This window comes from Lissotriton vulgaris, chromosome 8 (assembly GCF_964263255.1).
Source record: "Lissotriton vulgaris chromosome 8, aLisVul1.2, whole genome shotgun sequence".
NCBI lineage: Eukaryota > Metazoa > Chordata > Amphibia > Caudata > Salamandridae > Lissotriton > Lissotriton vulgaris.
In genome coordinates, this window is record NC_141696.1 from 1,147,916,305 (window position 1) to 1,147,930,552 (window position 14,248).

Here is a 14,248-nt window from a genome sequence, read left to right on the forward strand (position 1 = left end):
TCAGTTATAGCACAGGCACTGGCTACAACACCTGGTTTTCATGAGACACATATCTTCGTACATACCATCTTGTAAGATCTTTTAAAATAATTGTATAACGTCAGGGATGCAAAGTAAAATTCGGTTTGAAAAACCACCAAAATCTTCATTCTAGACAGGCTGGTAAAAATGATTAATTTATGCTTGCTCACAGACAGGCGCCTGTGTTCGGATGTCATTGAAGTACTCTGCCAGCTCAGGGAGGGTCAGCTACCCAAAGCCTTTCTAATTGGCCTCTAAAGCCCATTAAAATTGTCCCAACGCAGGGCAGTAATATAATTGGTTTAACCAGTTGCCAATCAGATTGCTGTTGTTTTTCAGCAGTTTGATTGATCGCCCTTTCAACCAATCAGAAAAGGGTTCGCTAGTAGGACCATGAGGCTTAGTTGCTGGAAGCCTATTATGTTAGGCATAATGTGAACTGGATGCAAATCGCATGTGACCAAAATGCAGACAGTCCCCTAATTTTCTTCTGCTTACCAGACACTGGTAAAACATAGCTGCAACTTCATAAGGCCCATGATTGACTAGTTTGTGCAGTCCTATTTTTCTTCTTAGAATTCTGGGACTTGTAGTCCTGGTTTTATACTAGGGCAAATAAGACAGCCAGTCACTGAATTCTAAGAAAGAAAAAAATCTAAATCTAGAAAAAAAAACACAAAGATAAATTTGAGTAGTACATGTGCAAATGCTGGTGCTTCCTGGCATGTGAAGAAGCAGAGTCAATGCTTAGTTACGGCAATTTTCAGGTATCTATGGATCAAAATGGAAATTGACTAAGGCTAGTGGTAGAGTAAGGAAGACATGTCTATCCAGAAAAGGGACCTGATAGAGCTAATTTCTGATAGGGTGCTTGGGATCTCTAGCCACGTCTTACAGTGTACTCAGAAAAAATAAACACTATGCTTCTTTATTTCACACAGTTGGATACTATGTAAAATCACTTCCTGGGGACAATTCTTGGGTTCTAAAAGGATGTACTCGCCCATCGCCATTGACCACGAGCTACAAAGAGGAACCTTGAGTATTATTGTTTTGACTGAAACCGCTGCAGTTAAATACTCATTGAAAAATCTCTATAGGGAAGAACAAGATATGAATGGAAGGTGACAATTGACTCACCTGTTGGGGAGAAATATAGCCGGATCAAACATATTAGAGGCGTCAGGAGGAGGCCAGTGTATCATCAATGGGTACAACAGGGATTTAAATGGCTGATTTACCACTTGTAGTCTCAGGGAGCTGATGAGCTGACTGCAGTGACCCGAGGATTGTTCCGAAAGAGGCCCACTTATTTCACATAAATATTACTTATCCAGTAAGGATGTGCTGGATCTTGCTTGTACTTCCTAGACTACCGGGGTATAGCAGTTCAGTGACTAGATGATTTTAAATGCTTTGAGTCTGCTTGATTGCACTGATGAACAAGATTCAAGGAGCTCAAAGCATGAGCATTGTAGAACAAGCACAATTTACATTTATTTTCTTGTGGCCCAAAGGTCCAAGTCTACAATGTCATCATGCCTTGCTTTTGAGCTATAGTTTGAAGACCCAGTATTCATGGACTTGGTTGTAGACCAGGAGATTCAGCAGAGCATGGATATTAACAGGAGTCAGCAGAGCTTCGGTGGGGACACCTGGGATTTAGTGGGGCTTGGATATTTAAACCTGGGATTCAGTGAAGGCTAGTTATTGCCACTTGTAGTTTAGTGGGCTTGGGTATTAGGCCTCAGGACACAGTGAAGCTTCATTATATGAACCCCTAAGTCAGCAGAGCTTAGGTATTAGAACCTGAAATTCTGTAGGGTTTGACTATTAAAACCTGAGATTCAGCAGGGTTTGGGTATTAAACCTTGGATACAGTGAAGGTTGGTTATTGCAACCTGTGATTCAGTGACATTGGGTATTATAACCCAGGACACAGTGAAGCTTCAATATATGAACCCCCTGAGTCAGAGGAGCTTCTGTATTAGAACCTGGGATTCAGCAGGGTTTGTGATAATATAACCCGGGATACAACAGAACTTGGGTATTAGATCTTATGAGTTGGAGTGTTGTACTGTTCCTACTAATTCAGTAAGACTGTGAGTTTGGGCAATATAAGCATCAACATTATGGGGACTACACCCACTCATACCATCCTAAATTGTTGCCCTAGTTGCTGACTAGCTCACAGTGTGCCATCTGAACGCCTAAACCTTACAGGGTACCTAATGGTGTCTGCAACCTCAAAACAAGACAACCCTAATTCCCCCATGGAAATTGCGGAAAGAGATCTACCCTTTCATCGTTAACTCAGGCATGCCCAAAGGGAAACACAAGAAATACACAACTTGGCATTTAAAACATTTATTGAAGCAGTTGGATTATTGTATAAAACACATGAGCTGCAGTAATCAGTAGAAGAGAAGAGAGCATGATAATCAACATTACAAGAATGGTGAAAAAGATGAATAATTTAACCATATTAATTATTGTGTTAATTATATGGATACATCTAATTGTACTCCTATGAGTCATTACCTATCCTAGAGAGAATAGGATAAATTTGGTTCTGCCAGATACCTTGGATGGGTCTAACTCCCCATTTACCTGTTTCATCCGGAAGCTAGTCTAATGTAGAATAGGTCTCCGTCCCTCTCAGGATAGTGATGAGATACAGATTGGCTCGAATTCAGGCACGGGGCGACCACGACAATCCATGGAATGCTCCTCTGCCACACAAAGGCTTAGGGCAGTTTATGTAATGAAAACTGGACCCATTTGCACAGTGCTTGTGTTGAGATCCGGCTGTCTTTGTTGAATCTAATGCAGAACTGTCTCTGAACAGACAATATGCAAGGGCAGTTTGTGCAATGTACTTGGACGAAATGTACAATGGCATGATAATGTGCCTTTGAAGAAATGTATTTGTAGGCAAACAACTGTCTGAGTAAACTTTCACATGCAAGCCAAGTGTGATAAAAGGCATCGTCTAAAAAGATGTCAACTTTAATTGCGAATATGTTAAAAAGGGAGCGTTTTTGCAAGGGCCCTATTAACCTCGCAACAGGAGGAACATCAGTACGAGAAGCCTGGATTCAGCTATGGGATTGTTGCTGTTCTCTTCCTATAATATGAGTGACTCATAATCTGCTACTGCACTCACTCATACGTAAAACTAAGTTATGGTTTGCACTTTCGACCGTGTGCGAACATTGTGTGCAAACTTCTATGCAAGAAATTGTATTGTTACTGGAAAGCGAATTAACCATTTATCAAATATTACAGACAGAGGGACTGCCTTTGGAATGTGGCATCTGCTGTGAAGCAAACATTTGCGTAAACACAGGGCTAGATTTATCAAAGTTTTGTTTCACCCCTGCACAAGCAAGGGGGCACAAGGGCGAGGCAAAACCTAAGTGAGATTTATCAAGCAATGCAAAGCCACCTTGCATGGCCCTGCACAGCTTGATAAATCTAAAGTAATGTTAGGCAGTGCACATTCATGTGCAGCAGGTAGGAGTGTCATAGGTGGAGCGTGGGTGTTCCCAAGCATTCACCCATGGATTTTGGTGCATTCCCAGATTTACCTTTAGTGATAGACCTGGCAATGCGTCAACATGCCACCCCACCCAAGGTGAGACTTAACGAGGAGAAATATCTTTCATTTCTTGGTTTTTACTCTTTCTACATGTGTTGTATTCTTCAGCACATTTAGAAAGAGGAAATTGCCTCTCCGGATTGTTTTTGAGCAGGAAGATAGCCCTTCCTGCACAAAAATCATCCTACCTACAATGCAGGCAATCATGCACCATGACGCCAGTGTACCTGACTGGTGCAAGGCAGCCAAAAGGGCGCCAGCACTAGGAAAGGAGTGGCAAACTGGCAAATAACTGTAAATACCGGGCATTCCCGCCCTTTCCCTTTCATGTAGCATAGCAGGGTGTCTTGCTGTGTTGCGCTGCGTGAAAGAATGATAAATCGGCCTCACAGTGTGTTACGCCCTTACTCACATACACTTCAGACTAATTAATATTTTGCTTCCCCAAAAGGAATTTATTCTACAACGAGCTCATGTGCGCCGTACAGAAAGTGGGGCTGACATTAAATGCTAATGTTGACACCGCCTTCGGTATCAAGCTGTCCAGAATCATGTTTTCTGTCAACCACAAGCTGAGCAGGCGCAGTTTTTTTCCTTAAAAGAGCTTATTATCTGTTGCCAGCCCAGCAATCATACCTTAGCTTACTGTGCAATATTTTTTTTCAGAACGGCTGCCAGCCCTCTTTCGATCTCACACCTGCAGACGCTGATTAGAAAAACATGTGATGAGGTTAAGTGCAGGAAGTAGGGGTGTGAAGAGACCTCCAACAGAACAATAATTATACCATCACCTCGAAAGTCCTACGCTGCATTTTAACAGCTTCCAAGGGGGGGTTGGTTTATATTCTATATAACACATTTTCATATAGATTACCTGTTGTAAATGGGTCCCCTTCATGTTTATATTTCCCTAATGAATTGAAATTTTGCACCAGGCTTACCCCATTATTATAATATGTTCTGAATTTATTTTATGACTTCTACCTGTTAAGACTCTCATTAAGAGTGACCCATTAATCCTCCCAGCTGCTTTGGATCCACAGGAGTGACTCGAGGTACAGGTAACAACAAGTGGGCCCGTGAAGGTCCCCTTAAAAAAGAGGAATGCAGGGGAATAGGTAATTCCAGATCCAGTTTCTCCTCTAATTTCTTATTTTTCCTTAGATTTTCACACCGAGATTTCGATTGCTTCCAGTAGCCAAAAAATCTCCATATGAAAGTAAAGAGATCTGCAGCGTTCCCGCAGATGTCATAAATCCAGTGGTGCAAGTACACCTATCACCGGCCCCATCGATATTAACAGGGCATTAATAAAGAGATTCCAATACCCTGATGTGGCCTGAGAGACAAGCTTACATTTAGTAAACCATAACATAACTAAACATTTACCGCATGCTATCCTCCATCTTCAGTCATACACCAGGACTAACTGGGAAACAGGGACACTCTGAATCACAAAGTTGTTTGAAAATTGACGAGTTTTAGCACAAAGTTACAGGGTTTGCCCAATTGCTACACTGCTTAAAGGCAACCTGTCAACAACCACAATGGGAAGAAAACACCACCTCCAACAATTTATCAGAAGTAGCAAACATGTAAATTAGTTCCCACCTGAAATCTCAATTGCTTGGAACAAAATGTTCACTAGATGATCCAGGTTGATTCTTATTTTTCTTGGAATGTTTCTGATTTATATCTTGTCTATGCCTTCTATTTTTCATATATGGTCCTCCATTTGAAAGCCGCTGATTCTAGTGCCATTGTGAGCTGTGGTGTAAAAAGGTAGTTCTAAAACTGACATCTTGTTCTTCTTCTAGACTCCTCCTGTTTGGCTTAGGAGAGTGTGAAATGACCACGGCGAGAGGTGGTAGGTAGGGGTCGACTTGTGGGACTATGGGGCAGATGTATCAAAATACCTATTTGCGATTCTCAAATAGCGATTTTTTGAGAATCGCTATTTGAGAATAGCAAAATGGTATGTATGTAAAAATTAGCTATTTTTTTGCGATTTCTTAAAATTCCTTAATTGCGATTAGCAAATTGCTAATCGCAATTAAGGAATAATTTCCCATTCATTTCTATGGGCGAGGAGGCCCATAGGAAGGAATGGGTAGTTATTCTCAATTTGCGATTCGCAATTTGCTAATCGCAAATTGAGAATAATTTCAAGGGTGCAAGGGTGTCTTAAGGACACCCTGCTGCACCCCTGAAATTTACAGGTGTGCGCATATGGCGCACATACATGCTCTAAGGGCATGTATGAGCGCCACATGGCACCTTTACAAATGCCAAAAAGTGCATTTGTAAAAGAATTTGCAAATTAACATCAACTACAAGTTGGTGGTAATTTGCGATTTCTTAAGGGCAAATCGCTAAATTGAAATGCTTGATGCATAGGATTTAAGGAATCGCAATTTGCGATTCCTTAAATGCTCACGCAAAATTAAGGAATCGCAAATTTTGCGATTCCTTAATTTTGCTATGCATTTTGCTTCATACATTCCAAATAGCTAATTTTTAGTCGCAAACGCTGCTTTTTTGCGAATCGCAGCGTTTGCGACGAAAAATTACATTGATACATCTGTCCCTTAGTTTTTAGAAAACAACAACATCCCACACTCTATGTGAAGGAGGCATGAGAAAAGGAAGCAACACCAACATCACGCTGTTGGTCCCCTCTTCTTCAACTCCAACAGTCTGAGGAAGCCAGTGATCCAACCTAGAGAAATGTGGGGCAGAATCTGTAGTCATACATTGATGCTGAGCTCGTTATGCTTTGGTTTCTGTGATCTGCATTAAAACAGGAAGATATTGTCTGGGTTAGATTTGTTATGAGCTGTTTCCCAATGAAGATGCTGATTCCCCAGGAAGTAGTCAATAGCCATACACAAGTACTACAGAGATTCAAGCAGAACCACAACTGATGTCACGATAGCAGTGCTGGCTCCAGTCAATAATACCCCTTTTTTGGAGCAGTTAGACTGTCATATCTGTTTCTACATAAATCAAACGGTTTGAATGAAAGTAAGCATAGTTTGCAAGGATGCAAAAGAAACAATGGATACAATGATTGCTATCTGTTGTGGCCCTGGGACAGATTTCATGCGTGATTATACCATTGCTTGAGTACTTCAGCTGTACTATGCAGATTAATTCAAATAAGCCAGTTTTCTCTTCTCTTGCACACCTGGACTTAGATCGTGCACTGCCTTTCATCTATAACCATACTAATATGACATTGTTAATTTACCTCTTGAAGTCCATTCAAATGGACCATACATCAGAAGGTACTCCCATTGCACTACTGTGGACAACAAAAAATAAGGACTCATTAGTTAACACATTTCATCCATTCAGTCATATGTCAAAATATTGTATACCAAATTGTTTTTAAGGAAATATGAAATTGTGCTGTATATGTGTTTTTTTATAATTGTACGGACTGCTAAGATTTTAATTAATCAAGCAATAAAGACTTACTTATCCATTCAGTCATATGTCAAAATATTGTATACCAAAATATTGGTTGACAGAAATATTGCATCCCAAATATTGTTTAATAAAATCCCCTGCACTTGGCTGTAGATTATGCATGTGTGAAATTCTTTAGCATGGAAGTTTGAGAAAATATTGAGATATTACCACTAGTTACGTGGAATGCTAATCTGTCATTTAACACTATTTCTTTATTGTCAAATGTGTCCTTGTGTAAATTTTTAATGCAAGGATGCATTTCGATTCGATTCGAAAAATCTTTATTTCGATCACATGATCATAAAAGATATACATTACATCATATATAAAAATTTTAAAAACGCATTAAACAACATTAGTGATCAAAGTTATTAAAAGAGGTAGCAAGAGAGATGTGCCACAATTCAAGTCTGTCTCGAGTCTTCAAGTCTCTTTACACAACGGCTTCGGGCATACCACATTGAAGTTAAAAATTTGAATAGAGCAAAAACTAAAGTAGGAGATAGATCTGTCTTTAAGACTCTGTAAGTGGGTAGAAAAGTTCTGAATCCCAAGTTCCTGAGCAGAGGGACTAGCCAGTATTACCTGCTCCTCTTATAACCCCGGCAAAAGAAAACCACGTGAACGTCGTTCTCCTTTGGGTGGGCACATGCCGGGCAACTTTCTGAGGAGGAGCGACAAGACCATGATGCTGTAAATGATGCCAGGGGAAGAGTTCCATATCTCCATTAGAGGAATAGTTTCCTAGTTAATGCTGGGGTCATGGCATCTAAGACACTTTCTAGTTGATAGGAATCTTTAGTTTTTATGAACTGGTTGGATAGTGATCCGTCCCGGGTGCCTTCGGTAGCTCTAAAGAGCATGTGTTCGTAATAAGCTCTCATGAGTGCCTTTTTCGAGATCTTAGTACTGGTGTTTAATGGGTCCAACCATAGTTCAGAGAGTCCAATTGCCTCCAGAGTTCCCTTGATGTAAGTCAGCCACGGTATTCTCTTGGCGTAGGGTAACAGTAGAAATTCCTGCAACTCAGCTCTATAATTTGAAAGGTCTGGGCTACTCCATAGACGCCGCCAGAATGCCAAAGGCTTGAGGCCCAGCTCCTCCGTTATGGGCCGGAGGCCCATATCCAGTCTAAGAGGGAGTAATGGAGTACTCTGTGGAAGAGCAACAATCTGTCTCAGGAATTTGTTCTCAATTGTTAATAGTTTAGATGATGGAATATGGCCCCACAGCTCGCCCCCGTATGTAACACCCCCCCGGGCCTGTGCTTTGTAAATATGAATAATGGGGGTAAGTGGCCGGAAGGGAGATTTGTTCACTAGTCTCATAGTACCACCCACCAACTGTGCCAGTTTGATGTTTACTTTTGACTGGTGGGCCGACCACGTTAAAGTTTCGTTGAGAGTGATTCCCAGATATTCAATTGTATGCACCCGTTCCAATTGGACTGTTCCCAGCTTGGGTGGTGTGCGGTTATGGGGCTTTTTATCCATTCAGTCATATGTCAAAATATTGTATACCAAATTGTTTTTAAGGAAATATGAAATTGTGCTATATATGTGTTTTTTTTATAATTGTACGGACTGCTAAGATTTTCATTAATCAAGCAATAAAGACTTACTTATCCATTCAGTCATATGTCAAAATATTGTATACCAAAATATTGGTTGACAGAAATATTGCGTCCCAAATATTGTTTAATAAAATCCCCTGCACTTGGCTGTAGATTATGCCTGTGTGAAATTCTTTAGCATGGAAGTTTGAGAAAATATTGAGATATTACCACTAGTTACGTGGAATGCAAATCTGTCATTTAACACTATTTCTTTATTGTGAAATGTGTCCTTGTGTAAATTTTTAATGCAAGGATGCATTTCACTGTAAATCAATAGTGCAAAACGTACAAGTGAGGTGGGGAACCAGTTGCTCGTGTTCCGGCCGTTTGAGTGATTCATGCTCCCTTGTAAAATGTTGGCATGAACGGCACATAACTCGAGTGCGTGGTGAAATGGTGTCATTTTACTAATATCGTGTAACAAGTGCAATACAAATTTTCAGAAATTACACAGATTACGTCAGCATAATTTAAATTTAGCTTGGGCCTAGTGCAGGCCTCCTAATATTAGCTTGAAGGAGGGTATTTTTGTGAATGATATTTAGCAATATTTCTGTCAGATGATATTCTGAAAGATATATTCTGTTACCACACTTTACATGGTCCCTAAAAAATGGACATCATTGGGAAATGCAAGACAGTTCTTCTTCATCAACATTCAATTTTGGGGCAGGGCATGTACCTTCATGGGTTGGAAGGTGGGTGGACCCCTTTGGTCATCATTTACTATACCTTATTGGCCATCATTCTCCACCCACCCAACTCGGCTTCTACATCAAGTTCTTCTAGATCATACTGCTAGGCCCCCAAACTGACATTCTCTTGTCTCCTGGTTGTCATATTTTAATTTCACTTCTTCACCTTGACAACAACACAGTACCGTTTCTCCAAACTAGCTGAAAATAAGTACCTAGGATCACAGAAACAAATTGCTCTTCCGCTGAGAAGAGGTTTGGCTTTTTGTGGTCAGAGCGGTACGGTTCCGCTAATGTATGCCAATGCTGTAAACCTAAAGCATTGTTAATGCCTCTGTTCGTACATCTCATTAAAGGGTCATAAAACAATAGCTTTGTATTTAGCAGTAATGAGATCTCGAATAAAAAACGTGAAGCGCAGTGCAGTGGCGCCTTCCAATTCCATCAAATAAATAAATATATAAAAGCTGAACTAATGAAGCTGCCTCCTGAAAGTCATGCATCACTTTCACTTAACGTGATTTATTGCCAGAGAGCTAAGTATATCTATTCTGCTATGGGAAAGAGACAGCTGGTGGCATCACCATGATAAATACGAATTTTCATCGTGTTCATTGTGTGTGCCCGCAGTCATTTACTATTCAGAACTGCTAGCTTGTCATCCTCAGTGATTTGCCTTTTCTTTGTCAAATCGAATCTTTTTTTTTATTTAGACCTCATCAGAGACAAACAATATAAAACATTCATGATCAGTATCATTTTCTAAAAAAGTATTACGTACTTGATATAGTTCTTTTAATACAATGATAAAAACGCTTTACAAATGTATACACCTTATAGCAGACAAATTCATCTGGAGGTGACCTTACCAAAGTTCTCAAAGCATTAATTCTAGATATATTATATTTAAGACATAGGTTTTATAAAGTAATCCCTAGCTTCCATGACTTTACTGGGGCAAACGTATAAGACATGCTCAATATCTTGGACGCCTCCTTCATAGTTCACAAGATCCTGACGTGTCTTTTCTTTGTCTTCCTTTCAGAATGTGTCCAATGAGTGTGCGGCTGCTCAGACCACCACAGAACCCAAAAACCAACTCAACAGCCGCGAGGTGGTCTACGACCCCCAGCTGACCTCCTGCACCTGCCCGCTGTTCTCCTGCAAATGGGAGGGCCACTTGGAGGTGGTGGTCTGCCACTTGCACCACAGTCACCGGATCAGTGTGCTCCACGGGGCAGAAATCGTCTTTTTGGCCACCGACATGCACCTCCCTCCCCCCGTGGACTGGATCATCATGCACTCCTGCCTGGGCCACCACTTCCTGCTGGTGCTCCGGAAGCAGGAGAAGTACGAAGGCCACCAGCAGTTCTTTGCTACCATGGTGCTCATCGGCACGCCCTCCCAAGCTGACAATTTCACCTACAAGCTGCAGCTGAGCAGGAACCAGCGGCGCCTGACGTGGGAGGCCACGCCGAGGTCGGTGCTGGATTGCGTGGACTCTGTAATTACAGATGGCGATTGCCTCGTCCTGAACGCCTCACTGGCTCAGCTCTTTTCTGATAACGGGAGCCTGGCAATTGGAATTGCAATTTCTGCCAGCAACACTGACTCACATGCATCTGAAATGTAAAGCATTTGGCTGCTCAGAAGGTGAAAAACAGAAACAACTCTTATTTTTTTGGTTCAGATCGATTTATGTTTTCTGCAGAGACTTGCACCAGTAGGGAGACTTGTAAACATCAAAATAACTGTGCTCTTTCTTCGACTATTTCATGTTTGTTGACTCAGCATCTAAGACATTTAAAAGGGGCTGTTTAAAAAAAAATATGACTCTCACGCAGTGGTTGGAAGTACAGCTGGTGGGGCTGCGCAATGCTAATTTTTCACAGGAACGTGTCCAAGCTACACCCTCGAGGCCATTATGTTTTGTTCTAATCTTCCCCGATTATTCAATACTATGTTTTAGCAGATTTGTTTATGTGAAGGAGGAAAATCATGTTGAAAACAATGGATCCAGAATGCATGTAGCCCATTTTAAAGAGAGGCAGGGGAGACAGCACAGCGGCCAACTAGATTTGAAATGGCCAACTTGCCCTGCTTCAAAATGTCAGCACCTGCAGTTTCAGCATCTTTGAGTCTGGTGTTTGAGCATGTCTGTTGCTTTTGCATGGCTCTGCCACCAGCTTGAACCGCCCTTAGATTTGGAATGCCTATGTCTATACTTTTAGCATACCTGCAATGTCAGGGAGTCTGTGGGAGCAGTCTCAAACTACTACAGCTACCTTATCAACACACTTCTGCATGTTCAGCATGCCTGTTTTTCAGTTACCTCCAGCATGTGTGCAGCGGCACTTTGCATGGGACTACTGTTTAAGCATCACGTGTCTTCAAATGCCAATTTTTGGTGCCTGTGCACGGATTTCAATAGCCTGAACCTGCTATTTCGTCATGCTTATATTTGAGGATTCTGTGTGTTTGCACTTCCAGTTTCATCTATGTGGCTCCAGTGTCTGCTTACTGTAAGTGAATCCCCAGACACCACAATTGCATTTTCAGCATGCCTCTCTCTTCAGTTTCAGCGTGATTACAGTTTCAGCATGCTGCTACTTAAAGTTTCAGAGGACCTGTGTCTGTAGTTTCACCCTGATGGTGCCTGTAGTTTTAGCACATCTAGTTTTTACATGCTACATGCTTTAGTGTGTCTGTGTGTTGGCTCAGATACAAAATTGCTTTGACTGTAGATTCACCATATTAATGTCTGAAGATGGCTGTGCTTGGCTTGACAGCTCCATACGTTTATGTTTGCATATAGAACATATTTTTGCTTGTCGTTTCAACATATACATGAATACAGTTTCAGCACAGCTCTGCCTGTAGTTTCGGCGTTCCCAAATCTGTAGTATCCATGTCTGTATATCTGTCTGTAGTTCGATGATGCCTGTAGTTTTTGCCTACTTCTCCAGTGTCAGTATCACTACATGTTTGATTCAATGTACCTGCAATTTCTGCATGATAGCAGCATTAGGATGCCTGCACCTGTTGATTCTTCATGCCATCAGTTCCTGCACGTCTACACCTACAGGTTCGGATAACTTCAAGTTTCAACTTCCCCAAAGATCTACAGCTACAAGTTCAAGCCTACACCTGCAGTTTTAACTTTACCGTGGCTGTAGTTCCACACTTTGCATGCCTGAAAATTCAGTTTGTGTTCTTTTGTGGTTTCACCATTACTGTGCATATAGTGCTTCTGTTAATGCTGAGATGTGCCTGTAGTGTTTTATGTAGCAGAACCTATTTTCCACAGTTGTCAGTGTTTGTTGCCTGCAACTTTGCCATACTCTTGGCTGCGGTGAAACTGCTGATACTACGGAAGTGTTATCATCTTTGAGCACTGTTCACGATTCCTAGAGAAAGCAATGTTTTCGGAGACACCACTACAGAAGCCCTGCGTGTATGTGCAAGGCTAACATTCTGCATACAGACAAATTCAGATCCCACCGACAACATATTCTAACGCGAAGGAGGATCACTCTTTTTCACAAGTTAAAGTTTCGTTTTTATTATTAGATTCAAAATCATTGTATAAGTAGTCACCCGTTATTTGTAAAAAATTGTTTTATGGTCATCTTTTTCCTACTCTGTGTGCAAGTAAGAATAGTCTTTGTCTGCCCTCCAGACCAATGTGGTGCCCTAGGTGGCCTTCATGACACTACAGTGATTATCTGTCTCTACCAGTCTAAATGTAGGATGTGTGTTTTACAGGACTGATACAACTGTCCTGAATGGACGAAGACACTACCGTGATTATCTGTCTCTACCAGTCTAAATGTGTGATGTGGGGCTTACAGGACTGATACAACTATCCTGAAGGGACGAAGATAGCCAGCATTTTTGGGGTTCACAAGGAGAGCTAATCTGAGCTTCAGCAATGTATAAGCATATCTAGCAATCCAACTTTGACTATTCATTGATGCGTCATCTAAGAAATTATATGAAAGTTAATGTGACATGGCGCCTAAAGATAAGGGACATTACCAGTACCTTTGACTACTGATTTACCCTCCAGGGCAAGGAAGGTAAATTATAGCCTCAAACTGCAACCTGGCACCCTCAGGTTCTCCTATTATTTGCAACCCTCCTATTAACTTTATTACAAGGCAATGGACGGAGAGTAACCAGTTCCTCTGGTGCTATATCGGAGCTGGCCTCAAGGGGACGGGATTGGCAAAGGGCAACTTCAATTATCTACAGAATGTTCCTCCTCTCCAAGACCCCAGAAACCTGAAAGGAAATGTCCTCAAGGGCTGTGAGAGCATTGTAGGTGGACACTCCGCTCAAAACATATTCAAATATGGAATCTTGTTTTCAATGAAAACAATATCTTTTTACAATCTCATTGTGTTATCTGTGGAAAAAACATGTTCAATATTTTACGCAACATTTGCATTTTCCGATTGTTTCTCTATTGTGTCTATTAACTTCATGTCTTGTGCCCATGAGTGAGGTGCTGAAGAGTTCCTGAGTGACCTGGATAGTGTCCAGAGTCGTAAAAAGAATCTATCAAATTCTACACTATTGCTAATAGTCACACTCCCCAGAGTGGACATACTGTGACTAACATGACCAAAGGACACACAAAGTCAGCTCTTTTGGTATTAATGGAAAATTAGTTGACGTCAATTCCGCCTGACAAAGACATGGTTCTGTGGTTTGGTGCCTACTTACGGATGAAGCCTGACTTTGAAGAGGAATGGGCCGGAATCAATGATAAGACGGCAAATATTACTAGATTTGTTCTGTTCAAAACAAACCTAGTTGCATGGGAAACTAGGAACCAAC

The 14,248-nt window shown here is 41.2% G+C and overlaps 1 protein-coding gene across 1 annotated transcript in view; it reads left to right on the plus strand.

Annotated features, from left to right (window-relative positions):
- Positions 1 to 12,383, plus strand: part of SIAH3 (siah E3 ubiquitin protein ligase family member 3) — a 434,603-nt gene extending 422,220 nt beyond the window's left edge. Inside the window, exon 2 of the mRNA XM_086933437.1 lies at positions 10,452 to 12,383. Coding sequence (XP_086789563.1) covers positions 10,452 to 11,039 — 588 coding nt within the window. The 3' untranslated portion in view covers positions 11,040 to 12,383. The remainder of the gene's footprint in view (positions 1 to 10,451) is intronic.
- Positions 12,384 to 14,248: the final 1,865 nt, after the last annotated feature.